This window comes from Carcharhinus amblyrhynchos, chromosome 9 (genome assembly GCF_965287045.1).
Source record: "Carcharhinus amblyrhynchos chromosome 9, sCarAmb.v2.hapA, whole genome shotgun sequence".
In the NCBI taxonomy this organism is placed as follows: domain Eukaryota; kingdom Metazoa; phylum Chordata; class Chondrichthyes; order Carcharhiniformes; family Carcharhinidae; genus Carcharhinus; species Carcharhinus amblyrhynchos.
In genome coordinates, this window is record NC_137332.1 from 92,517,660 (window position 1) to 92,544,881 (window position 27,222).

Sequence of the window (27,222 nt, forward strand, 5' to 3'; positions counted from 1 at the left end):
AGCAGCATTCACGTCAGTAAAGGTAGTAACCAGCACACAGTCTTTATGGAAACAAAGTCCTGTTTTCACATTGAAGATACTCTCCATTCTGTGTGGTACTATCACCATGCTAAATGGGATAGATTTCAAACAGGTCCAGCAATTCAAAACTGGAGTTTTGGAGCAGAGTTCTGAGCCTATGTCTCCAGTACTATTATTTGAATATCGTCAGTGTCCACAGCCTTTGCAGTATCTAGTGCCTTCAACCGTTTCCTGAAATCACGTGAAGTGAAGCAAAACGGTTGAAGACTGGTATAAGATGATTCAGCCTTGTCTTTTGCACCAATGTGCTGGACTCCCCCTTCATTGAGGATAGCGCTTTTTGCAGAACTTTCTCCAGTCAGTTGTTTAATTGTGAACCAGCATTGATATCTGGATGTGGCAGAATGACAGAGCTTGTATCTAATCCGATGGTTGTTGGATTGTTGAATATCCAACTATCTGCGTCCTACGGTTACCATTGATCAAACTGTGAGCTGGACCAACCATGCAAATACTGTGGCTACAAGAGTTGGTCAGGAATCCTACGGGAAGTAAATCAACTTCTGCCTCCAAAAGCCTGTCCACCATCTACAAAGCCTTAGTTAGGACTGCGATGAAATATTGTCCCCTTGCAGCTCTAACAACAGTCATGCTCGATACCATCCAGGCCAAAGCAACCTGCTTGACTGGCACATCACCCATTATCTTGACATATTCATTCCCTACCCCACTGACACCCACTGGCAGCTATATGCCATCTACAAGATGCACTGCAGCAACTCACCAAGACTCCTTTGACAGCACCTTCCAAACGCATGACATAGAAGCATAGAAAAGTCACAGCATAAAAAGGTTACAGCATAGAAAGAGGCCATTTGGTCTATCTTGTCCATGCTAGTCCAAGGACATCCAGATGCCCTTCCTAATCCCACTTCCCTGGAACTTACTTGATTTTTAAAATTTATTATTGTCACATATATTTGGATACCGATATTTCTTGCAAGTGATACAGACAAAACTTACTGTCCCATTGACTACATAGAGGAGATGGAAAGGAGAAGGTGCAGAATATAGTTTTACTGTTACAGATAAGTGTAGGGAAAGATCAGCTCAATTCTGGTAGGTCCATTCAAAAGTCTGATGGCAGCACAGAAGAAGCTGTTCTTGAGGCAATTGGTACGTGATCTCAAACTTCTGCATCTTTTGTAATTGCTCTGGAGAGAGTACAGAGGTTTACAAGAATGTTGCCAGGGCTAGAAAACTGTAGAAAGAGAGGTTGGGATTTTTTTCTTGGAACAAAGAAAGCTGAGGGGTGACTGGATTGTAATGTACAAAATTGTGAGGGGAAGAGGTAGAGTAGACAGGATAAAACTGATTCCTTTTGCAGTATTCTCAATCCTGGGACATAGGTTCAAAAGGAACTTCTTGAGGAAGAAGTTTTTTATGCAGTGTAACGGTGTTTAGAATTCACTGTCCGAGTTGGTGGTGAAGGCAGAGACCCTAAACTCTTTTAAAAACAACGTAGACCTGCGTGTTAAGTGCTGTGGCTCCTACTTCTGCAACAGGATCCCAGACTTCCTAAACCACAGGCCGCGATCAGAAAGGATAGGCAATGACACCTCCTCCATGATTATCCTCAACACCGGTGCCCCACAAGGCTGTATCCTCAGCTCCTTATGTATGCTTTTTACACACTTATGACTGTGTGGCAAAATTCCACTCAATTCTCCCATTATCCCAATGGGCAGACCTCAGGACCCATGGTGAGGTTCAATAGAGTAAAGTATCTATTGGAGACTTTTTTTTCTGATCAACATTTTATTCATTAAAAACTTCATTAAAAAAAAATTTATGACATTTAGATTCCTTCAAATACACAATCCCATAGAACAACATTTTCATTTAATTGCATAATCCCTTATAAAAACAACAAACTTCATAGTCCCACTTCAGTGTCCATAACCATTTAGAACTGTGAATCAAACTGAAATTGCAGGCACCAGACTATGATAATGGATAGTTCTAAAATCTGTTGTGAACAGCTAATCAGGTCAATGCCTGAACCTTATGTCAACAGACACAGTGAAAGGCATTTCAATCAATTTCTTCTAAGAATTAAATGCAGGAATTTAAGTGCCTTTTGAGCTTGATAGATCCTTTGACATTTCATCTGGACATTTCTGGCAACTGATTTTGAGTTTCAATGAGCTCTGAGTTCCAATAGGTTTATGCACTTTCCAACACATTCATTGCCCACTTTTAGTGATCTCAAAGGACATCTTACTTTTCCCAATGGGCAGCTTAACTGTCATAAAGATGTCTGGGGACCATAACCAAAGGGAGACCCTTCCTTTCCACAAAGGAACCCTATGTATCCAAACATCCATATCCATGGCATTCAGACCAGCTCCTCACAAATCAAATCCGAACATGTTGGGTTTCAGATGCCTCTCACCCCAAAACCACATGCTATGATCCCAGTTGATGTTATAACTGGACAGAAGATTCTTGAATGGAACCTTGACTCAAAAAAAACATAACTTTTACTTGTTTTAATCAAACACAGAGCACCAAAGTCATAGGACCATTAATTAGTTTTAGCAACAAGAAAAAAATCATTTATTAAACATGGAGAATGGATCTTATAATACTGTTTTACTCCCCCTTTTGCTTAGCAATCATACACAGATTTTAATATGGATGACAAAGTACATTTGGAGCTACAGTGGTCTCACAAACACGCAAAGATAGTGTCTCTGGATTTCTCTTCAGAATCCCTCCAGAAGATGGTCTTATGAGAGTTTCTAAACTCTATTCCCAAAATAAGTTTCAAAATATTCTCTCAAAGTAATAATTTCACTTAGCAGCTTGCATTCTGAATCCAGTCCAGATTATACAAATGCTTTTCCACAAAGCTTCCACTCCACTTTCACCAGTGAGTCAATTCCAGTATTTTGTATCAACCACTTGAGCATTTTTTTGCTATAACTGTCTTCCATGGTTACACAAATTCTGACATCCAGCCAATACTTTTTTCCCCATTATTTGAAAATTTGTTTCCCAGGCAGTAGTAAGACATTCCAGACTTCAGAAACCTTTCTTGTGTGGTAAAAAAAAATTCAATCAGGGCATAATACACCAGAAGATACCTCAGGAACAGGGATAACCCAGGATACAACCATCAAAATCAGATACAATGTAATGAAGTACAACATTATATATATCTAAGCAAGACCAAATAACAGGAGCAGAGTATTGCAGTTCCACCAGAGAACAGAGAAAATAGAGCTCATATAACCGAGTTCACTATCATCCCCAGAAAAGCCTTGACCATGAGGGGAGAGGAGTTGTTGAAAAAAAACCCACAAAAACTGGGGGCACATCCCAATCCAGGAAAAAAATAACCCCCATTCTCCTCAGTGCAAACTTCCCTCTCCCAATCCGGGAAAAAAATAATCCCCACTCTCCTCAGTACGAATTACAGAACAACTACTGTCCTTACCAGCATTACGCAATAGAGTCAAGACATTGACATTCTTCTTTCTTTGTGTCAATGATTCAAGGAGTTAAATCCAGACTGAGCTTCACGACATAACAGATTATGCACCCCAATCCTATCAGAAGCACTAAGCAAACTCAATTGCCCACCGGAAAGAAAATGTGAAGCATTTTCCACTTCTAAGCCCCCCACTTGTGTGGAGAAAATTCATCATGACACACATCAACAGGATATCTTGGAAGGAGATGTGACCTTTCCGTATCCTCCAAAGATAAAACGACATCCTTTGAACCACACCAAGTCAACATTTAATCTGCCCAGATATTAAGAGTAGTGTCCTAAAAGGAGCCTCAGGAATACAAGGTACCACCCTCCCAGGGAATCCAGACCCCAGAGAAGAATCAGCCCAAGAGACTCCGTGCAAGACCACATGGAGGGAGAAGAGCCCAGTACTCCACCCAGCCTGAACTCCAATCAAAGGAGGTGTCAATCAACACCACAGATTAAGCCCAAAACTTGTACTCCGGCATCAGAGACAACATGATACTGCACCTCAGGACGAACAGTAGGACAGCAGACCAGAAGGCGTTAAAAAAAAGGTAACAGGCAAAAAGACAAACTGCCTCTGTGCTCATCACATACTCTTATCATGATAAAAGGCAACATCACAAAGGAACAAAGTTCGGGATCAATGATGAAATGATGATAATACATGGAGCTAGGTAGAAAAGGCTGAGGCCATGTCCGCATCGTCAAGAAACATACTAGATTCATCCAGTTTCACCAAAATCTCTGTTCATCTGCCATGTCGTCATCGCAGAGCCTAATGAGCAGGAACCTAGGCTCTGATGGGTGTTGAAGACTCATTGCATCTGGCTGCCTCCAACCTTTCTTGACAAACATTGAGGTCAAGGCAACGCAAGGCCAGTGGTTGAGGTCTCTGACTGACCCCAGGTCTCAAACCCCAGATGAAATATGCTTGATCGAACTGAAGATGCCCAGCCCTCAGATCACAATTGTGAAAGCATGGCAGCCAGTTCTCAAAATCAGCCAGGAATCTCACCACAGCTCTTCTCAGGAGACCTAGCTCATGGAAGCCCTCACTTGACACCGTCGCCCAAATTTCTGCAGGATGTCTCAACTTACTGTGTAGCAGAATTTCCAAGGATGGAAGGAGAGGCCCCACCTCTGACAGGATTCTAATCTCTGCTTCAACCATGCTCTGTAGGATATTTCGCAATTCATCATGGTGAGTATTAATAATCTGTGCCAAGGGGGCCAAAAACTTTGTCCATTTTTTAGTGCACAAGAATGGCCTTCATCTTGGGGGCTACATTATCACCAAAGTGCAGACTCACTAACCAGTAAATAGCCACTGTGAACTGGGCCCCACCCCAGCCCTCTCTGACCATCAAACACTGACGAGGATTTCTTTGACTAAATTCGGCTCCCTGGTGTTAAAACATTTACCAGGATTTCACAGATCATGCACATCAGAATCAAATAATTATGGGTCTTGCATCAGAATTGAAAAAAAGATTCACAGATGAATAGTGCTAGAGCTCACAAAAATGCAGCCACTCGTCACCTCTCAAAATTTTAATTTGTCTTCTTATTTTGTTAGGCAAGCAAAGGAAAAGTTCTCTCTTTGAAACAAAATATCCAGAACCTTCAATAGCCTGACTTTCTTCACCAGTACCCAATTAATTCTCTGAACTATCTTGAGGTTTGTCCTTCTTTCTCATGGATTCTGAAGGACCATGTTACAACTCGAGACAGAATCGGCCTCATTTCATTCAAAGTTTCATTGTTTCTTTGCAGAAGTTGACAAAGAATCTCGTTCTGTTGTTGAAGAATCTCATTGTTTCTTTGCAGATGCTGTTGAATAATCTCATTATTTCTTTGTAGATGATGCTGAAGAATTTCACTATTTCTTTGCAGTTTCTGGTTAACATCCATCTTAAATTCAGTCAAAGTTTGCTGAAGCAGTTTAGAAGTGGCCTGATAACTCTCCGTACTTTGAATCTGTTCCTGATATAAACGTGCAAGAGGTTTCAGATCATTTTCACTTTTTTCACTAGCAGCAAGGGCCTGATGTTGTCTGTGCGCTCGTGGAGATGATGGAGCTTCTGCTACCAAAGCTGCAGGTTTCTCATATCCAGAAGTTACTAAGTGCCCTTCCTCCACCACAGCAGCCAGAGCATCACAGGGCTCCTCCTTCACACAAACTACAATATTTAACTTGACCTCATCATTGATCTCTCCCTCCTCCACTGCAGCTGCCATGCCATAGTGCTGTGAGGTATTTACCTCCGTCCCTTCCTCATCAGTCCTTTTGGGAATCTCAGACGCTGCTGCCAACACTCCTCCATCACCATCTGATCTGCCCATGGATACTTTTTTATCTGTCAGAGGAAGAAAGGACAATTATTAACTTTTGTCATGTAAATTAACTCTCCTCCTGATGGTTTAAACACTCAGCCTCTGACATCACCTTCGCTCATTCCCATATCTGAGTTGGTAATCGTGGGGTTAGAGGGATCAAACTGCTTCCTCGTGAACTCATGTTCTGTCGGCTCCTTGATGTACAGAACCCTCCCTCCAGCCACTGAGCTCTCCTGTGAGTTATGGGTTAGCTTTACCTAAAGGAAGAAATGAAAATGAAAAATGAATCATGGTTCAGATTTTGCTGTGCTGCCTGTGACACATTTTCTGAGTGCTGGAGACAGCTTTCAGCCTGCACTCAGAGGGAATTCTGATTAGATTTCAATCCTATGATAAAGTCAGAGCCAATTACAAGGCAACTGCATTTCACAACACAACATAAAACAAAGTGATCTTTCTGTATTTTCAACTCAAAAACTACGATTTTAAAGTTTCAAAATTAACCTATATATATTTAATATTCTGGCATTAGCCCCTTGTCCATCATGGGGAATCTTTTGCAGAAGCAAGAGCTTCTGCACATATTGTCTTCTTTTGGTAACGTTTGGCAATCTGGTCAAAGTTTAAATTGGCCTTCTTAAAATTATTGGTTTGATGATGGGAGAAGTTGGAGATAGACACTGCTGAGACAGACAGTGTTTTGGAAGGACAGCTGTCCTGAGTACAGGAGGGTAAACAACACAGACAACTCTCAGCATAAAGAAAGGTGAGGTGTAGTATGAATGCGTTGGTGTCTGTGGAGGTCTGATGACCGTGAGAATGATGTGTTGCACATGTCGCATATTAATGGTTTCTCACCAGTGCATGCAGAGGTTACTTAGTCTGAGAATAATTTGTTACATACCATGCATGTGAATGATTTGTTATTCTGTATAAGTGTGTTGCTTATGTAGTGGGAATGTGACCCAGGGATTGATTTGTCACATCCATACATATCAATGTGTTTGTGTACACAAGAAACCAATGTGTCCAAGAATATTTTGTCATATACCTTGAATGTGAACATGTCAGCGTATGCAAGAAGCCAATGAGTCTGAGAATCATTTGCCATATACTGTGATGTTCTTTGTTAGGGGTTGTGGGTTTTGAACAAAAAGAAAATATGTGGTTTGCACATGTGGATGCTAAGTACGCGCAGTATGTTTATTGAATCAGTGTTATCTGCCCTATACAGAGTACAAACTGAAACTAAACAGCTGGCTGTGAAACACTCTAATGACATCACCAAATCATGTAATCAGCTCTGAAGGCAATGAGGCAACCAGTTAAATATATAATACATACCTTGCATGGCAAAGGTTTCTCTCCCGTGTGAATGCGTTGGTGTACACGGAGGTTCGATGACTCAGAAAATGATTTGTCACACACCTCACACGTGTAGGGTTTCTCCCCTGTGTGAGTACGCTGGTGCCTATGGAGGTGCGATGAACGCGCGAATGATTTGTCACACACGTCACAAGTGAAAGGTTTCTCCCCTTTGTGGATGCGTCGATGTCTGTGGAGGGTCGAAGACTGCGAGAATGATTTGTCACACACCTCACACGTGAATGGTTTCTCTCCTGTGTGAATGCGTTGGTGATTACGGACAGTCCATGACTCTGAGAATGATTTGTTGCACACCTCACATGTGAAGGGTTTCTCACCTGTGTGAATCACCTGGTGTCTCAGAAGCATCATAGAATTCATAAAACCTTGATCGCAAACATCACACCTGAATTGTTTTCCTTCCATGTGATTGCCCTTGTAACAGTAATTGTAACAAAAACACCTGAGAAGATCTTATGATCTGACACACATTTCACACTTGCACAGCCTCTCATTTGTAGGAATTAGTTAGTTGGCCATGAGGCTCAATGAATGATTATAGCTCTCACCACACTTGAAGTCCACTCAAATGTCTTCCCAGCCTCATCCTGATCAATTGCCCATAGCCAACATTCGGAAAGGCTGGTTCTGATGGATGGTCCCACACCACTGACCCATTTCAGATTTGATATGTCAAAGCACCCCTGACCCGACCGATTTCCAGATGATGGTTTCACGCCCAATCTTCTCTGTTCAGCAATGCTGTGAAGGGACTGGATAGCTTTTCACAGTTGAGCGGTTGTTCCTTGGGTGATGGTCAGGATCTATCTGCTGTGTCTATCCTCTCGATATTCCCCGGTGTAGTACGGCGTAATCCTTCTGTAAAGCAGGAGAAGGAAACAGGTTTTCCTTAAATTCACTCTCCTTCTTTGCTGAAGAGGTTGACTCCTCTGTTAGAGATGGTTCCACAGTGAGTGCCAGTCTGCTATTCCCATGTATCACTTGCAATTTTCCAGTCTTTTTCTAGCAGGGACACTTGATAGCTGACAATGTGACTATTTTACTTCCTCTGCCCAGACACTTCATAGAATCTCTACAGGCAAAAGGAGACATTAGATTCATCAAATTTGCACTGACTCTCTGACAATGTCCTATCTCCATAACCACATGCCATCCATAAATCTGATAGATTTTGAGAAAATGTTGGAATTCGTCATTTCAAGAATAATTGCATCATAAAATCCATACAGTGCAGGAGGCCATTCAGCCCATGAAGTCTACTCCAAATCTCCAACAGAAGAAAGCATTTTACCAAGACACACCCCCTACCCTATCCCTGTAACCCCATACATATCCCGCTATTTTCCCCTAACTTACACATCTTTGGACACTAAAGGACAATTTATCATGTCCAATCCACCTAATCTTTGGACCATGGGAAGAGATCAGAGTGCCAAGAGAAAACCCATGCAAGCACAGGGAGAACATGCAAACTCCACACAGACAGTTCCCCAAAGCTCGAATCAAACCTGGGTCCCTGGTGTTGTGAGGCAGCAGTGCTAACCAGTGTACCACCATACACATCTGACAGCACCATGAAGTCACTGGAACAGACCTCCAAGCAGGGTGTAAAACAAGTTACCAATGAACTATGAAATCATATTGTCCTGGCAAAGACCAGTTTTACCCTGCAAGTATGTGTTTAATCAGGAGAAATGTTAATTCAATGGAGATTTAGAACTTTCTGCCCTTGTTTTCCCAAAATATTTGAAGAAATCAGAATGGGAAGGAAGTGCTAGAAGTTAAGGAAATTATTGCTTCAGTGTAGCTGATTGAAGGGTTCTGCTTTATCCTGGGAAATTAGATATTCTGCACTCACTGAAGCCGCATTCCCAAATTCAGCTATCAGACACAGCACGGGGCAAAACTATCAAATCCAAGCCCAGGCTTCGGGAAAACGCCGAGGCCTTCAGGCGAAATCTTTAAAGAACGCATTAAATCACATTTGAAGGAATGTGTTTCTGCACCTCCTAAATAATTACACCTCACCTTCTCATATTCAGTAATGACCCATCAACAAAACTCAGCCTGTAAATCAGAAGGGAAATACTTCCAATAAACACACTCAATATCCAACACACAGCTCCAATCAAACAGCTCAGCACAAAGCACCGAGTAAACAGGTCTCTCAGCTGGATCTTCTCACACAGCATAAGGGGCATTTCCACACCTGATTCCCCACAGGATAGTCAGACTGCCTGAACATTAGTGTGGATATGATGCAATGTAATTATTATAAATTCTGCTCCTTCACTCACCATCTCCTGACTTGGTTTTCAGTCCCTACAGGAAGTGAAGCAGCTGTGAAAGAGGAAGAGGAGAGAATGGGCAGAGTGGGTGGGCTCTCTGATTGACGTCTCTCACAGCCAATCCAAATATTTCTGGAGTAACAGGAGTTTCCTGAAGTTTGGGAAACTGACCAGGGAAACGGAGGTGACTTTGAGCAGCAGATCAGGAGGGGGTTTAAACTTGTTATTGTCCCATCTGAATAAAACATCATTTATTACAGCTGCTGTCTCAGTTCCCTGGTAAATGTGTGACAGAGATTTCTAGTGTGGGAATAACATTCTTCATCCTCAGAGGCTTTCAAACTGACAACACCAGTGTGGGATGTGCAGCCTGGGATTTGCAGATCAGAAGAGGAAGACCCACAGCATCCAAGACAGCGATGATATGCAGTGGTGGAATCAGCACACGCACAGGAGAGAGGGTCACAGGAGGGAGAGAGGGTCACAGGAGAGAGAGAGACACACACTCACAGAACAGACAGATAGAGGAGAGATAGTGGCCTGGCGAGGGGAGATTGACCCAGTGATCGGGGAGTGTCTCTATTTCTGAGAGATTGTCTTGGTGACTCAGGAAGTGTGCTGGGGCTCATTGGGTGAGTTGATGTCCTATGGTTTGATAATTCACTGCCTACCATATCCAGAAGTTGCCTGTTATGGAGCTTCAGCTTTCCTCAGCTCCAAATTCAGCCCTTTTTGTCAGTCACCTGGGATGTTTTTTTCCTCCTCCATAGTCTTTTTTTTGTCCCTTCCCTTAATATTCATACCGGGTTAAATGATAGTTGTTGATAGTCATCTGGTACTTGTTCAAATAACCAACCTGTTTAAGATTTGGCAGTAGTATCACAAAGGTTATTTGAATATGATAGACATACTTACTAGAAATTATATCTTTATGGATGTGAGCTGAGGATGCACTTTAGTTTCAGTTTTGAAATAATAGCATTTCAACTCAAACTCTGCCAGTTTCTTCTCAGCACATCTTGGTTCTAGATGCTGGTGAGATACTATTCTGCTGCTGCTGATGGACCAATATGCCTCATGGTTGTCTAACCTTGAGCTATTAGATTTTTTTCTGAATCTGTACCATTTAGGTGACTTCTTACAAAGCACTTGGGATAAAGTTTCAACTATATTTGTTTGATTTTATATTTTGTGAATAGCTGCTTCTATCAGGAGACCTGCAGTCATAGTATCTCACACATTCTGTGATGACATCCTTGAGATTATTGGCTTTCAATTTGGTAGTGTCAGAACTGAAAAGCTGTCTGTGGTGTTGCACTGTTAGTATTAACTTTTACTGAATTGCATTCTGCAAAATAAAGTTTGTTGACCAATGTTTGGACTTTGTGTTAAAATTATTTTTGAGTAACTATGTAATTGCAGTTGGTTTGGTTGTATAGTAGCTTATATGAAAAGTGTGCATTTGTAATGGGTGCATAGAAATAGGATTACTATTTTTCTAAATGTCGATTGAATGTAACTGATGGAGGAAACTTCTTGTGAAAATATTAATTTAATCTAAGAATGTTCCTCAAACAAGAATCGGTGCGCCAACACTCCTCTGTATTATTACAACATACATTACACTAAAAAAAAGGCAAAATACACACCTTTATACTGCACACTTGATGATCAAATAACTCATTTGCACTTGAACAAGGTCTGTAAATGTTCATGAATTGGCACCAAGGAGACAGATCAAGATTGTTTTAAAATAAAACTTAAATTGCCCAGTGGTTGAAGCAGAGTGGAATGGGGAATGAGACTAGTTCGATCTAATAATGGCTGTTAAGTCAGGGGTCTGCATTCTTATTACTGGTGCTATTTGATATTATGCAAAGTGTATTCATATGTATACATTTAAAACAGAAGCTCAGGTGAAGCCTTCACAGCTGGTTGCCATTATTATATCCCGACAGTGAAGGAATGGCACTGGTAATAGCTTTTGAGTGGCAACTTGCTATCGTTAGGAGTCTGATTGAGCAGTGCAGCTTCTACTGGGATCTGTGACGTGTGAGCAACATCATGAGTCTTCAACCAATCGCTACTGAGACATGCCAACTCAAAAGGTGGAGAGACTCTTCCCGCTCAGAAAGGACAGTAGGACTAGGGGGCACAGCCTCAAGATAAAGGGGGGGCGGTTTAGAATGGAGTTGAGGAGGAACTTCTTCACTCAAAGGGTGGTGAATCTCTGGAATTCTCTGCCCGTTGAGGTGGTGGAGGCTGCCTCGCTAAATATTTTTAAGACGCGGGTTGATGGGTTTTTGATAAGCGAGGGGATTAAGGGTTATGGGGAGAGGGCGGGAATGTGGAACTGAGACACAACAGATCAGCCATGATCTTATTGAATGGCGGGGCGGGCTCAAAGGGCTAGATGGCCTACTCCTGCTCCTATTTCTTATGTTCTTATGTTCTTATGTTCCAGTCCATTCACCTTGCCTGGGATGTTCCAGTCCATTCACCTTTCCTGGGATGTTCCAGTCCGTTCACCTTTCCTGGGATGTGCCAGTCCATGAATAACCTCAGCCAGAATGGGAGTTGATTAGCTCAGTTGGCTCGATATCTGGTTAGTGACACAGTGTGATGTCAACAACATGGGTTCCAGTACAGTACTGAGGGATGGAAGGGATTACAGGGAGAGGGGAAGGCCAAGGAAATATTTGAAAACAAGCTCAAAAACCTCACTTAAACTAATATTGAGCTTTCCTGAGAAGAGTGCATATTTTCTCGAGTTTTATTCCTGGGCAGAATGTTAGAACTATGCTTAAACAATAGAACTTTCATGAGTGAATGAAATCAGAATTGTTAATCAGCAATACCAACCGAAGACAATCCCTTAAGGTGTCCATTCCAGCTAACACCAGAGACTTTACCACTTTTCACAGCTTTGGGAACACAGACACAAAGACAACACTGACACTGCAGCTCAAGCTAGTTACCATTTTAAATCAAATCAAACTTTCAGGTTCCCAGTTTACAGGGGGAAAAGGATTCTGTACACAGTCCTGGGACTTAAGCCATTAGTATCTGAATTTAATACAACATAAGTTATCCAGTTTCTTCCTGTCCTTTTTGAATATGTTAATTTGAATTGCACACAGCTCTCCAAATATGGTCAAAACAAGGTTCTAGACAAGTTCAAAATCACTTCTCTGCTTTTCAATTCTATTCCTCCAAAAATGGACTTGATGTTATTTGATTTTTTATAAAATGTCTTTGTTGAGCTGCCTCGTTACTTTTAATGATTGATGAATCTGTAATTCTGCCCTTGCACAACTTATAAATATTACATTTAGTCCTTCTTAACCTCTCCAATTGAAATAATTTGTTCACATCAAGTTATGAAGACAAATTGTTGTTATTTTCAAAGCTCCATCAAATCAGCCCATAGTCTACACTCCCTGATATGCATATAGCCAGCTCTTGGAATCCAATGGGACAAAATCCTGTGCATGCAGGAAATCTGGCGATATGCTGGCACAGTGGTTAGCACTGCTGCCTCACAGTGCCAGGTACAAACTTCGATTCCCAGCTTGTGTCACTGTCTGTCCAAAGTCTGCACGTTCTCCCTGTATCTGCGTGAGTTCCTCAGAGTGCTTCGCTCTCCTCCCACAGTCCGAAAGACATGCTGGTTTGGTGCATTAGCCATGCCACATTCTCCCTCAGTGTATCCGAACAGGAACCCGTGTGTGGCAACTCGGGGATTTTCACTATAACTTCATTATAGTGTTAATGTAAGCCTACTGGTGACACGAACAAATAAACTTTAAAACTTTAGATTCAGAAAATGCTGGAAATCCTCAGGCCTGGAAATATCTGTGGAGAGAGAAGCAACCTCTCTGTAGCCTGTGACATGTCCAACCACACTATCCTCTTCTTACAGCTCTACTTTGTTGTGCAGTCAATGGGACTGCTGTGACTTGTGTGACTTTTATGCAGAAAATCTCTTGCAACAGTGAATCTTCCCACCGCCATCGCTCTGGTTCCTACCAAGGATCAGTCTCTGCTTTTCAATTCGATTCAGCCGCTCGCATTTCCTCACATTCCAACTCCCGAACGCTAGGAGCCAACCGCCGCTGCGCGCGGCAGAACTACAACTCCCATCAGGCACCGTGGGCTGGCTGTCCCCTGATTCCATACTGTCACTCCTCACTGCACAGGCCCTGGGGACACATGCAGCATGGGTGATGTAATTATCCACAGCAAACTACCCTTCAGGAGAACAGTGACCACAACACCACACAATCCTGCCACAGCAACCTCTGCAAGATATGCTGGATCATCGGATGCTATCATCTCATGTGAGAACACCATCCACCAGGTACATGGTACATACTCTTGCAACTTGGCCAATGTTGTCTACCTGATACTGCAGGAAAGAATGGCCCGAGGCATGGTACACTGGGGAGACCATACAGACGCTACGGCAACGGATGAATGAACATCACTCGACAATCACAAGGCAAGACTGTTCTCTTCCTGTTGGCGAACACTTCAGTGGTCACGGGCATTTGGCCTCTGATCTTTGGGTAAGCATTCTCTAAGGCAGCCTTCACAGCACACGACAGCGCAGTCGCTGAGCGGAGACTGATAGCCAAGTTCCACACACATAAGGATGGTCTCAACCAGGATCTTGGGTTCATGTCACACTATTTGTAACCCCCATGACTTGCCTGGGCTTGAAGCATCTCACTTACTGTCCTGTCTGGAGACAATACACATCTCTTTAACCAATGCTTAATGCTATTTCCACTCACATTGTCTGCACCTTTAAGACTTGATTAGCTGTAAAGACTCGCATTCTAATCAGTATTTTGTAAACTGAGTGTGTGTCTTTATACGCCCTGACGAAGGGGCAAGAGCCTCGAAAGCTAGTGGTGTTTGCTACCAAATAAACCTGTTGGACTTTAAACTGGTGTTATGAGACTTCTTACTAATGTAGTTCCCACCAGTGAGAGTCTGTTTGGAAAGTGGCTGCTCAGAACTGGGCAGAGCACGGAGACTATGAAACTCTAACCTTAAAGAGAAAATGCTTGAAAATCTTAGCAAGTCTGGCAGCGTCTGAAAGGGGAGAAAAGAGCTGACATTTCGAGTCCAGATGACCCTTTGTCAAAGGGACAATGAAGCTCTGCTTCTCCAAGTGATTTATTACACAAAATAATTAGCATTTCAGTTGTGGATTGGGCTTCTGTTTCCTCTGTCATTGGCTCATTGAGAGCCATTAATCCTAGAGCTGAGCGAAAGCAAAAAACTGCAGATGCTGGAATCTGAAACAAAAAAATATACTCGAAAATCTCTGCAAGGTCTGACCGCACCACAGAAGGTGTACGGTGTGTTAGCTTTTATTGGTAGAGGGATTGAATTTCGGAGCCGTGAGGTCATGTTGCAACTGTACAAAACTCTGGTGCGGCCGCACTTGGAGTAATGCATACAGTTCTGGTCGCTGCATTATAAGAAAGATGTGGAGAGGGTGCAGAGGAGGTTTACCAGGATGTTGCCTGGTATGGTGGGAAGGTCTTATGAGGGAAGGCTGAGGGACTTGAGGTTATTTTCATTGGAGAGATGAAGGTTACAAGGTGACCTAATTGAGGCATACAAGATGATCAGAGGGTTAGATAGGGTGGACAGTGAGAGCCTTTTACCTCGGATGGTGATGGCTAACACAAGGGAACATAGCTGTAAATTAAGGGGTGGTAGTTATAGGATGGATGTCAGAGGTAGGTTCTTTACTCAGAGGGTAGTAAGGGCGTGGAATGCCCTGCCTGCAGCAGTTGTGGACTTGCCAACTTTAAGGGCGTTCAAATGGTCAGTGGATAGGCATATGGATAACATTGGAATAGTTTAGGTTAGGGGGTCATTAGATTGGCTCCACTGGTCGGCGCAACATCGAGGGCTGAATGGCCTGTACTGCGCTGTAATGTTCTATGTTCTATATTTCTATGTAGCATCAGTGGAGAGAGAATAGACCCAACTTTTTGAGTCCAGATGACCCTTTGTCAGAGCTGTTTGATTGGAGTTGTGTGTTGGAAGAATTTCCTTTCTGATGTCATAAGAACATAAGAACTAGGGGCAGAAGTAGGTAGTTTAGCCTCTTGAGCCTGCTCCACCATTTAATATGATCACAGCTGATCTCATCTTGGCATCAACTTCACTCTCCTGCCCATTCACCATTGCCCTTCAAACCCTTACTAATTAAAAATCTCTCCACCTCTTCCTTAAATTTACTCAAATCCTGGCACCCAGCACACTCTGAGGCAGTGACTGTGGGAGGAAAGCGAAGCACTCCACGGAACTCATGCAGACATGCAGAAAACGTGCAGACTTTGGACAGACATTGACTCCCCGTTGAGAGAAGTAATTTCTCCTCATCTCTGTTTTAAATCAGCCACCTCTTATCCTAAAACTTGCTTTATAAGAGGAAACATCCTCTCCATATCTACATCCCCCTTATCATTTTGTGTACCTCAATTAGCTCATTCATTCTTCTGAACTCCAGAGCATATCGGCCTCAACTGCTCAATCTCTCTTTGTCAGTCAAACGCCTCATCTCACGCTATATTTTGTTGATGAGTCAATACTAAATTTGAAAAGGTGAGATGCATTTATCTGGGTGGGACAGAAACACGTTTCTTGAAATGCATTTTAATGCCTTCATTAAAGATTTTACCTGAAGGCCACAACCGTTCCCAAGCCTGGGCTTGGATTTGATAGTTCTGCCCAGTACTGTGTCTAATAACTGAACTTGTGATATTGAAGTCTGAGTGAGTGCAGTGTATTTAATTTCCCAGGATAAACCAGAGCCCTTCAAACAGCTACACTGAAGTAATATTTTCCTTAGCTTCTAGCACTTTCTGCTTGGTGTGTTTTCGTTAAATATTTTTTGAATGTGAGGAGAAATGTCAAAACCTCCATTCTATAATATAACAGACTGGTACTCACTGTTGAACAGTCTCTAATGGAGGAATTAATCTCTTCAGCAAGAAGGAACGGGAGTTGGAGGAAATCATATTTCCTTTTCTTGTTTTACAGATGGATTGTACCATACTACATCAGAGAGTACAGAGAGGATTGTGGAAGTGGAATTTTTCCTGCTTCTTGACCGTGATAGAAAGACTCAACAAAATTAATTCCAACAAAATAACTCGTCTTTATTTACGAAATAATGCATGCAGTATTGGTAGTAACTTGAGTTTGGAGAGCAGCCATAATGACTTGCTAATTCCTTCTCAAGTCTGCGCTTATGTAAAAAATCAATTCAGTATTTCTACATAATCATTATCAATTTGCTTTACCAGAGCTTATTCAAGAATTCAATCAGTAGTAGTGTCATAAGCAATGTCATAAATCATGGTACAACCTGCTGACCTCCTAGAACTCTTTGTCTCAACATTCATACCTTTAACGTGTCCTTTGATAGAACAGAAGAAGGTCAGTGACTCCTTCATCCTTGACCTTATCTTGTCTTACTCATACAGCCCTAGGCTATGCGGCGTCAGCCTTATCAGGTCTTGGCCTTCTCTGGTCTTATTCATGTCTTAGGTTATGCGGAGTCAGCTTTATCAGGTCTTACAGGGATTAGGCATTTTGGAATAGCTTGGTCAGCTTTCTTTATTTTGTACCAGATAGTTGATCAATTTTCCTATCATACCATTACTTCATTCGTACAACGTCACACTCCCTCCTTTTGTCATATCTTGATAACTAGTTAAATAGGTACATCCATGATTCGATTAAAGATGCATTTACACAAGCAACCAAACAATCCTATCCCTAGTAGCAGTAGCATGAAGACCTTAAAGATCCAATCAAATAATCTGTGACCCAGCCATCCCAACCAACCCAGTGGGTCATAGTCATGGAATTCAAGACCAATCTTTTGAATTTGATCGGCCTGTCTCTTAATATGGTCAACCAGGTTGGTGATATTTTCAGAGGCATCTGGGATATAAGTACAGCATTCCTGGCCTACAATGGCGCACATTCCTCCCTGCAAGGCTAACAGATAATCCAAAGCCAGTCGATTTTGTAATGCCACGGTCCAGACAGCCACCAGCTCAGCCGGGACCTCGGCCAGTGCCTGTCCAGTTGCCCTGGCTTCTGCCGCTGTTACGTTTGCCAGTTGTTCCAATGCTGAGGCCATAAGAATCAGTTTGTTGGCTGCCCTGCCCCTTCCATGTGGTAGAAAGGCCATCATAAAGACTGTTCAGTTCCGCTAATGGTCCTTTTGACTCGTGAGGGCTAATGCTGAAGGGAGGGTATGTGGTGCATGTAGGGTATGACATAGCCCAGATAACAGGATCCTATTCAATTGGTAGGAAGCCACTAGCATGCTTTAGTGCCACATATGAAATATGTTCCATTATAGGCTGTAAAATCATCAGCCAATGTCATCCAGGGTATTGGGGAAATACGTGTTCATGAGCTTTTAGAGGTTATATTTCGTACCCTGGACCAATCAAGAACAAACATACCCTTGGTAGATAGGTTTGCTACTGGTCCTTGCCACTCACCTGTAAGTTTGCATCTACTTTGCCCCATCAACTTTCCTTTCCCTGATTTACTAAAACATAGGGAACCTCGCACGTCATTCGAGGGGATAATAAGGGAGGGTGGAAGCAAGGCATGATTATAAGCAGGCTGGTACGAAGCTGAAAACCTAGTCATTTCATAGCCAGCCAACTTCCATTCTATCATATCTCCCCCAATCCCAGTTTGGTTTTGACATAGAATCCATTCAGCTGTCTCTGCGATATGGCATGGGAGGGGTTGGAGAGGTATTCTTTCCCTCAAATGGACGGGGATGTGGGTACAAACCCAACACTTGCTTACATTCAATTTTTCAGCATACATATACGAGATTTATAAATAGGTATTGGCATGCAGTCCCCAGGTAGTTCGCTTTTTCACTACCAAGTGGCCATTAAGGCCAAATAGTCCAGAAAGGCCAAAAAAATATAATGAAGATCTTTATCCTGTGTTTGTATCTGGGTTGGAGACAATCTTCTTGCAATTGGATAGATGTATCCAACTTGAACATTCTTCAAGCTTGATGGAAGTCAGTGTGGTCAGTGGTACTTGAAAAGGTCCACTCCAGCATTGTCCTAGTTTCTTTCTATTCCAGTTCTTCACCAATACATAGTCTCCGGGTTCGATCACTGGATATCGAGGGGTGGCTGTCACCAGGAGATGTGCCTGTTTCACCTGTGAGTGGAGAAACTTCAGATAAAGTGTTAATTTGCTTCAAATAATTCTGCATCTGTTCCCCCGTCACATGGAGGTCTACTCCAGGGGTTTTTCATGGGCATCCCAGGGAATCCTCATCACTCGACCGTAGATTATCTCTGCAGCTGACAGTCCGGTCCGCGAATGTGGAATCACCTGCATGTGAAACAGTGCCAAGGGCAATACCTTTAGCCAATTTAACCCAATTTCTTCAGTCAATTTAGATAATTTTTCTTTTAAAGTCCCGTTGGCCCTTTCCACAATTCCTGCTGCCTACGGGTGATACGCGCAGTGCAGTTGTTGTTTAATTACGAGTGCTTTGCACAATTCAGTATTGATCCAAGCCAAAAAATGTGGCCCATTATCTGAGCTCACCATTTTGGGTATCCCAAGCAGGGAATAACGTCTGTCAACAATAACTTCACCATCGTATGTGCAGTACAATTCGTGGTGAGGGAGGCTTCAGTCCATTTACTAAACACATTGATTATTACTGAACAATATTTATAGCAATGTACTTTTGGTAAATCAATAAAATCAAACTGTATACAGGCAAAAGGGCCATCTGGAAAGGGAGTGGTTCCGGGAGGGCATTTAATGCCTTTACCCTTATTATTTCTCATGGAAATGAGGCATCGATCCAGCCGCATTTGCGCTGCTGTATTCAAATCTGCCACCAAGTCTTTACAAGTAGCTGTACCATTTCCTCCTTGCTGAGATGGATACAAGAATGCAAATGGTAAATAAGTACCGCAATAAAGAATCCGGAATACAAACTTGACCAACTGGAGTAAGCCAGAGGTCCTGTGCCAAGGAGTACAAACACCCCATTGACTTCCATAGTGTGCAGTCAGAATCAGAGATGTCCCTCTGTAAATGTTGAAACTCAATTATTTCCGGCATGCCCTTCATCCCTAATGCAGGTACCTGACTTAGAGCCTGATTACCTCTAATGGGAACAATCACAGAGGCTGATACAGCTGCCACCTTGGCAGCTGAATCAGCACGGACATTCCCTAATTACACAGGAGTGTCCCCCTTCGTATGCGCAACACATTTAATAACAGCCAATTGACGAGGAAGCTGAACAACATTGAGGAGATTTTTAAGCCAAAGAGCATTTTGAATGGGAGTTCCTGCAGAGGTGAGAAAACCTCGTTGGTCGAGGGGTCAACTCCTCCTCTTCCTCCGTATCGCCTGAATAGAGAAACAGCGCCATGCCAGAGCAAATGGGAGGATCCTCCTGCTGTTCAATCTGACGGGCTAGCCCAACTTCCCGATCACCCAATGCTTGCTTAACCTTACTCCGGCATTTTGTCTCAAGATGCTTCCTATCCCAAAGCTCATACTCCAATTTTAAAGTTTCCCAATCCTTTGATTTCCCGTCCACACATTCATCAATCCCTCTTTTACATGCCTTATCCTTCCAACTCATTAATAATGATTGTTCGTAGCACCTAGTCGACTCTTTTTTCCATTTTGAAATTAAAGTTTTCAACTTGGAACCTGCATTTTTCATCCAAATAGCTTTTTCTGCTGCAGCACAATTTTCCAAGTTCCATGTGCCTCCTAGTGGCCAAATATCTTTACCCAATTTACTATTCAAAGCAGCAAATAATCGACGTTAAGTTACATTCCTGATCAGCGTACTCAGAACACATAAAAAGCAAAGGAGAATTGTCCCCTTTTTGTCTAAAATCTGTCCCATTACGTCAGTATACTGTGCCCCTGGCAAAAATGGTAATAAAAAAAATTCCTGGTACCGAAATCAAATCAAAGGGTCTCTGAGCCAAAAAAAATCACGGGGTCCCTGACTCAAACTAAGCCTGTTTTACCCTGATCTGGATCTAAAACGAGATCAAGGGGTCCCAGACCTTAGGCTAGTCACAATAGGGTCCCTGACCCTAAACACTGTACTCGTCAGGTCCCTGACTCTAAACACTCTACTCAGTCCAATTTAGATTCAAATACCGTCACCTGTTACTGTCCTCCATCAGGGACGAGGGGTCATAGCACCGATCTGAGAGAGAGAGAGAGAGACCAAGGTGAATCTTATGTTGTGCTGGCGTCCGTCTCTCCCCTCTGGTTCGTGGCTCGATCAGTTCTTCAGTCCCTCAAGGAATTCATCCAGGGTATTGGTTTCTGCTTTGCAGCACCAAATGCTGAAGTGGAAATTTTCCTGCTTCTTGACTGTGATAGTAAGACTCAACAAAATTAATTCCGACAAAATAACTCATCTTTATATACGAAAGACTGCATGCAGTATTGGCAGTGACTTGAGTTTGGAGAGTAGTCGTTATGACTTGCTAATTCCTTCTCAAGTCCACGCTTACATAAAGAATCGGTTCAGCATTTATACATAATCATTATCAGTTTGCATTACCAGAGCTTATTTAGGAATTCGATCAGTAGTAGCGTCATAAGCAATGTCATAAATCATGGTACAGCCTGCTGACCTCCTAGAACTCTTTGTCTCATCATTCATACCTTTATCTTGTCCTTTGATAGAACAGAAGAAGTTCGGTGACTCCTTCATCCCTGACCTTATCTTGTCGTACTCATACAGCCCTAGGCTATGTGGAGTCAGCCTTATCAGGTCTTGACCCTCTCCTGTCTTATTCATGTCTTAGGTTATGTGGAGTCAGATTTATCAGGTCTTACAGGGGTCAGGCATTTTAGAATAGCTTGGTCAGCTTTCCTTATTTTCCTCAATTTTCCCATCATGCCATTACATCATTTGTACAACTTCACAGGATAGATACCACAGATAGATCCTGACCATCACTAAAGGAACAACAACATAATTGTGTTCCTTCACAGCATTGCTCAAAACAGAGAACGTTGAGCAGCAAAACCATCACCTAGAAATCAGTTGGGTCAGGGGACCTTTGACCTGTCATCAAATCTGAAACTGGTCATCAGTTTGGAACCATCCATCAAAATCAACACTTCCAAATGTTCGTCTGAAGAGGATTTATTAGGGTGTGCCTGGGAAGTTGTCTGAATGGGCTGCAAGTATGTTGAGAGTTTCAATCATTCATCGAGCCTCATGAACCACTGACTCATTCCTATGGTGGGAGATTTCTCATATGTGAAGTGTATGAAGAAGGCTCCACATCGATTAGAACTCCTAAGACAAAAGATGTATCTGTTGTAAAACTGTTATCAGAAGAAAAGCTACATGTAAGAGAAATTATTCAAATGTGAGGTGTGCAATAAATCATTCTCACACTCATCTTACTTCCATGTATGTCAATGCTTTCATACGGGGGAGAAACCATTTACGTGTGAACCATTTGTGCAGTCATCATACTATTGCAGACACCAATGTGTTCACGCCGGGGAGAAGGCATTCAAATATGAGATATGTAGCTGTCTGGGTCTACACATGCTGAATGGCCATTTGAACATAACCCTAGAGGCCAATCAATATCCACAGTCTGTGCTCCAGGTCAGTACCTTGAGGATTGGAGGGAATGTGACAGGACAGCAACTTGCATTTTTCAGAGCAATTTAATGTAGTCAAACATCCCAAAGTGTTTCACAAAGATGTAATCAGAGAAAAATTAAAACTGAGATAAAGAAGGAGACATTGGTAGGGGATGACTAAAAATATGGTCAAAGAGATGGGATTTAATGAAGGTCCTAACAGGGGGGAAGAGAGAAAATCATGCAGGGAGGCTTAAGGAGAGAATTCTAAAGGTTTCTTAACAACCAAGATGCATCCAAACTCCTCTTTCACCATGACCTGGTCAGCATCTTCTTCCTTGGTAAAGGCAGATGTAAAGTACTTTAATACCTCAGCCAAGCCCTCTGACTCCATGCAATCACTGTTTGTTCCCTAGTTGGCCCCACTCTTCCCTTTACTAGCCTTTCACTATTTGTATACCTACTGACTTTTGGACTCTCTTTCATGTTACCTTCCAGAATCTTCTCATACTGTCCATTTATTTCTACAATTTGCTTTTCCAATTCCCCTCTAAACCTTCAATATTCAACCAGGTTCTCTGTTGTACTCTCTACCTGACAAAGGTCGTAAACACATTTTATCTCCTTCATATTAACTTCTGTCATCCAGAGAGCTCTGGTTGTTTTTGCTCTGCCTTTTCCCTTTGTGAGAATACACTTGATCTTTAAATGTAGTCCATTGTTCAATTACTGTTTCCGTGCCACCTTCGATTCCAATTAATGTGGATCAGATCCATTCTTACCCCATTGAATTTGGCTTTCCTTCAGTTCATTATTCTTACCCTGAATTGTTCCTTGTCCTTTTCCATAGCCACCCTAAACCTTACGATATAATGATCACTGACCCTAAATATTTTGCTGATACTTGATCCACTTTGACCTCTCATTCTAAAAATCAGGTCCAGCAATGCCTCTCATTGGAGTGGAATCATACCTTAATGTAATCTTCTCATTAACACACTCTGGGAACAGTTCCACCTCTCTGCCCTTTACACCATTACTATCCCACTCTATATTCAGATAATTAAAGTCTCCCATTATCGCGACTCTTTTGTTATTGCACCTGTCAGTAATTTTCTTGCAGTTTTGTTCTTCTACATCTTTCCCACTAGTTGGTGGCCTATAGACTACACTGAGCAATGGAACCTTTATTGTACCTGACCTTGAGCCAATTAGATTCTGTCCCTTATCCTTCTGGGACATCCTCTATATTCAGCTCTGTAACATTCTCCTTCGTCAATCTTGCCTATTTTTCCTAAACACCTTATAATCTGGAATGTTTAATACCCAGGCCCAGCCTCCTTTCAGCAACAACATCAATTTCTCCATGGGAATCTGCATCAGCAAGTCAGCAATATTTTTGCTTATTATTTGTTCAGGGGATGTGGGTAATACTGTATGGGCTGGCATTAATCACCCATCCCAAATCATCCTTGAAAAGAATGGTTTGCTTTTGCATTTCAGAGGGCAGTTAAGAGTCTGTGGATCTGGATCAAGTAATCATGAAAGATTTCATTGCCTAAAGCACGTTAATGAACCAGATGGGTTTTTATGACAATCGACAATGGTTTCATAGTCATGCATTCAGAAACATGCACTGTGACTGTAATTTAGATATTGATTATTTCCTTTTTTGCTCTGAACCCAAATAATATCTCACTACTTTCTACTCTGGTGTGATTTGTCTCTCCCAATACTATTGGTGTTCCTGTTTAGTCTGATCTCCTGCTTCCCCTACCCTTGATAAGTTTGAATTCTCCCCAACAGCACCAGCAAATCACCCTGTGAGGAGTTGGTCCCAGCTCTGTTTAGGTGTAACTTGCGTGGCCCAGCTCCACAGAACTGATCCCAATGTCCCAGGAATCTATAGCTCTCCATCTTTCCAGCCACAAATTTGTCTTCTTTATCCTCCTATTTCTCACTTGTATCTGGAACCAAGAGAAATTGGAGGTTATTATTTCTGAGGTCCCGATTGCTAATTTTTTGCCCTGCTCTCTAAATTGTGACTGCAAACCCAAATCCCACTTTCTATCTGTGTTGTTGGTTCCAATATGGATGATGCTCCGGCTGCTCTCCTCAACAGCCCCCCAGGATGCTTTACAGCCATTCTGTGACATCCTTGACCCTGGCGTCACACCATCCTGGATTCACCTCTGCAGTTGTAAAGGTGGCTGTTTGTTCGGCTAGCCATCAAATGTCCTATTACTCTTCCTGTCTTCTTTGTGTTCTTTTGAACTAGCTGTGGTGCCATGGCTCTGGCTGTATTCTGCCAGATCAACCATCACTTTCATCAGTATTCAAAACTGAATAGTGGTTGGAGAATGAGATACAGTCAGAAATTCCTGCTCTATTTGCCTTCCTGTCACTTCCTGACATTATCCCTGAAAACTTGAGTGCAAATTTTAATGCTGTGCCCCCTGTGCTCTCAGGACTGGGTATAGGATAGAATCAGACCTTGCTTTAGATAGTGAATTATAGACAGATCCTCTTCAGTTGACAGGTGTTTGACTAATACCATCAGTAATGTTTAAACTTTTCTGTCTGGGTCTGAGTATGATGAGGGAGTGGGGGTGAGTCTCTACAAAACCAGAGTTCCCTCAGCCCATCATGCCTCGCTGTAATAATAGTGTAACATGAAAACCATCCACTCTTCTGAAACTCATTTCATGTTCTGGGAAAGATTTTGAGTAATTTTCAAATTTTTGTGAATTCAAAGTTTGGTGTAAGCTGAATACTGTGTTGTTTGTCTGCTGTTTTATGTAGCTTCTGTATATATTTACATCTCACAACAAATTCATTAAAAAATTTTTTTTTGTTCATTCATGGGACACAGGCATTACTGGCTGGCCAGCATTTATTGCCCATTCCTAATTGCCTAAGGGCAGTTGAGGGTCAACCACATTGCTGTGGTTCTGGAGTCACGTGTAGCCAGGCCAGGTAAGGACGACAGATTTCCTTCCCTAAAGGACGTTAGTGAACCAGTGGGTTTTTCTGACAATCGACAACAGTTTCATAGTCATCAGTAGATTCTTAATTCCAGATTTTTAAAAACTGAATTCAAATTCTACCATCTGCCATGTTAGGATTTGACCCAGGTTCACAGAACATTAGCTGAGTTTCTGGATTAATAGTCTAGTGATAATACCACTAGGCCAATGCCTCCTCTAAATTCAATACAGACTCCCTGATTTGTCAGCATGGTGTGTTTTTATCCACTGAAACACTCAGGAGCCTACACTAAGAGTCCTGTGTACAATACGTCAGTTGTCAGTGTCGCTGTGGGCTGGTATACTTTCTCCATCAATGGGTTTAAAATTTCCAGTGCACAGGAAACATAACTTTTCCCTATGAAAGAAAGAACTGCGTTTATATATCAACTTTCACATGCTTGGCTTCTGAAAATATTAAGCCAGTGAAATGCTAATTAACTGGTGGTGACTGTTGTAATTTACAACAGCAAAATCCCACAAACAGCAATGTGATAAAGACCAGAAAATTAATTTTTGTACCTCAATTGTGGGATTATTTTGACCTGGACATCAGGGATAACCTGCTCTTCTACAATACAATGTCATGGGAAGTTTTATATTCACAGAGGGCAGAGGTTTAACTAATATGAAATATGATATCTCTGACAGTGCAGCTCTCCCTCAGTACTACAGTGGAGTGTCAGCCTCAGTGCTCAGCACTTTGGAGTGAGACTTGAACTCACAATGTTTTGATTCAGAAATGAGAGTGCTAACTAAGTCATGGCTGACAACTTGTAATATTTATGTTGTATTAGTTTCAATTTTTAAGGGGTTAAGTCTCAAGGATACTTGAGGGGCTTCAATGGTCTTAAGTCCCAGTGGTAAGAGAAAGACCGGGCTTATAAACTGACAGCCTGAAAGTTTAATTTGATTTAAAGTGGTACCTAGTTCTAATTTCAGGTGTCAGTGTTGTCTTTGGGGGCAATCTTACCGGCTCATCACACTAGTTGATCGGTGCGGCCAACCAGTAAGGCTGGAGAGAGGAAAGAAAATCAGATCCGGTTTCACACCTCTCACGGTATTACTAATCCCGCAATTCTGACAGCAAAGTCATGATTTAAATATTCATTAGAGAGCTCTGGATGCAATTGGCCCGGCTCACTTAAACTTGCGTGCTTGCTAGTGGTGTTCCTAACTGGCAAAGATCATGTATGGTCACCATAATGAGGATCTGACATGATGGGACCGAAGGCCATTGAACCATCCACCCCCACCCCCAACAATCCCCAGGTAATCAGAGGCAGGCAGTTGCACCTTTAGCCTACAAAATGGCGCCCCTAGAGCTCAGCAGCCAGCTTCCCAGTGGGAAAAGTTCCATCCATCCCCCCTACTGGCAAGAATCATACATTGCTTCATTTTTGTTTTCATGCTTGTTCGACACATAGAATATTTGGTTACATCGCCCCTTTTATGTCTAGGTTGCTGAAGAGGTGTTGTTTATTAATGCCTCTGTCTCTCTGAGGCAGCTTGCAGACAGAGCTTGTGGAAAGTTGAACAACTGTTTCAGGAATTGGTTACATCCGGGCATGCATCACAGTATTCCCTATAGAGAGAGAGACAGTGGTCACAATCATCCTAGCTTACTGCATGCTGAACAATATTATCATCAAACATGCAACATCCCGGGAGAGATGAATGGATTGGAACGTCCTGGGAGAGGTGAATGGCCTGGGACATCCCAGCAGAGGTGAAGACATCCCGGTACAGGAAACAAATCTAGGGAATGCTGAGTCTGATAAGTTAGAGCTGAGGAGAGCAGAACCTCTCTTGGACATGACTCACCTCCTAAGCACTGTCAGTTTCTGACTCTGCTATAACCCTCTCTCCTGTCTATGTCCCACCACTGCACATCATTGCTGCCCTGGATGCTTTGGACCTTCTTCTC

The 27,222-nt window shown here is 42.4% G+C and overlaps 2 protein-coding genes across 3 annotated transcripts in view; both read right to left on the reverse strand.

Moving 5' to 3' along the window:
* The window catches only part of LOC145348620 (uncharacterized), a 95,159-nt gene that overhangs the window by 28,856 nt on the left and 39,081 nt on the right, over positions 1-27,222 (reverse strand). The gene's annotated exons all lie outside the window — the stretch shown is intronic.
* LOC145348025 (uncharacterized) lies at positions 1,878-9,758 on the reverse strand. 2 transcript variants are annotated; one of them, XM_080196133.1, is made up of 4 exons: positions 9,589-9,758; positions 7,250-8,363; positions 6,015-6,162; positions 1,878-5,925 (listed from the first exon to the last, which is right to left on the reverse strand). In XM_080196133.1, the coding sequence occupies exons 2-4, from the start codon at positions 7,694-7,696 to the stop codon at positions 5,237-5,239; spliced, it is 1,284 nt and encodes a 427-aa protein (XP_080052259.1). In that variant the 5' UTR covers positions 7,697-8,363; positions 9,589-9,758; the 3' UTR covers positions 1,878-5,236. The 2 variants fall into 2 exon arrangements, with proteins under 2 accessions (XP_080052259.1, XP_080052260.1); XM_080196134.1 differs by having other exon boundaries at positions 9,501-9,758.

What these genes read in the sequence shown, in the direction of transcription:
- LOC145348025 (XM_080196133.1), bottom strand. Translation starts at nt 7,696, where the DNA reads ATGGAAGGAAAACAATTCAGGTGTGATGTTTGCGATCAAGGTTTTATG. An exon ending in AGAAACCTTTGCCATGCAAG is followed by an intron (nt 6,163 to 7,249) that starts GTATGTATTATA and finishes TTCTTCCTTTAG; the next exon opens with GTAAAGCTAACCCATAACTC. An exon ending in AGATATGGGAATGAGCGAAG is followed by an intron (nt 5,926 to 6,014) that starts GTGATGTCAGAG and finishes TTCCTCTGACAG; the next exon opens with ATAAAAAAGTATCCATGGGC.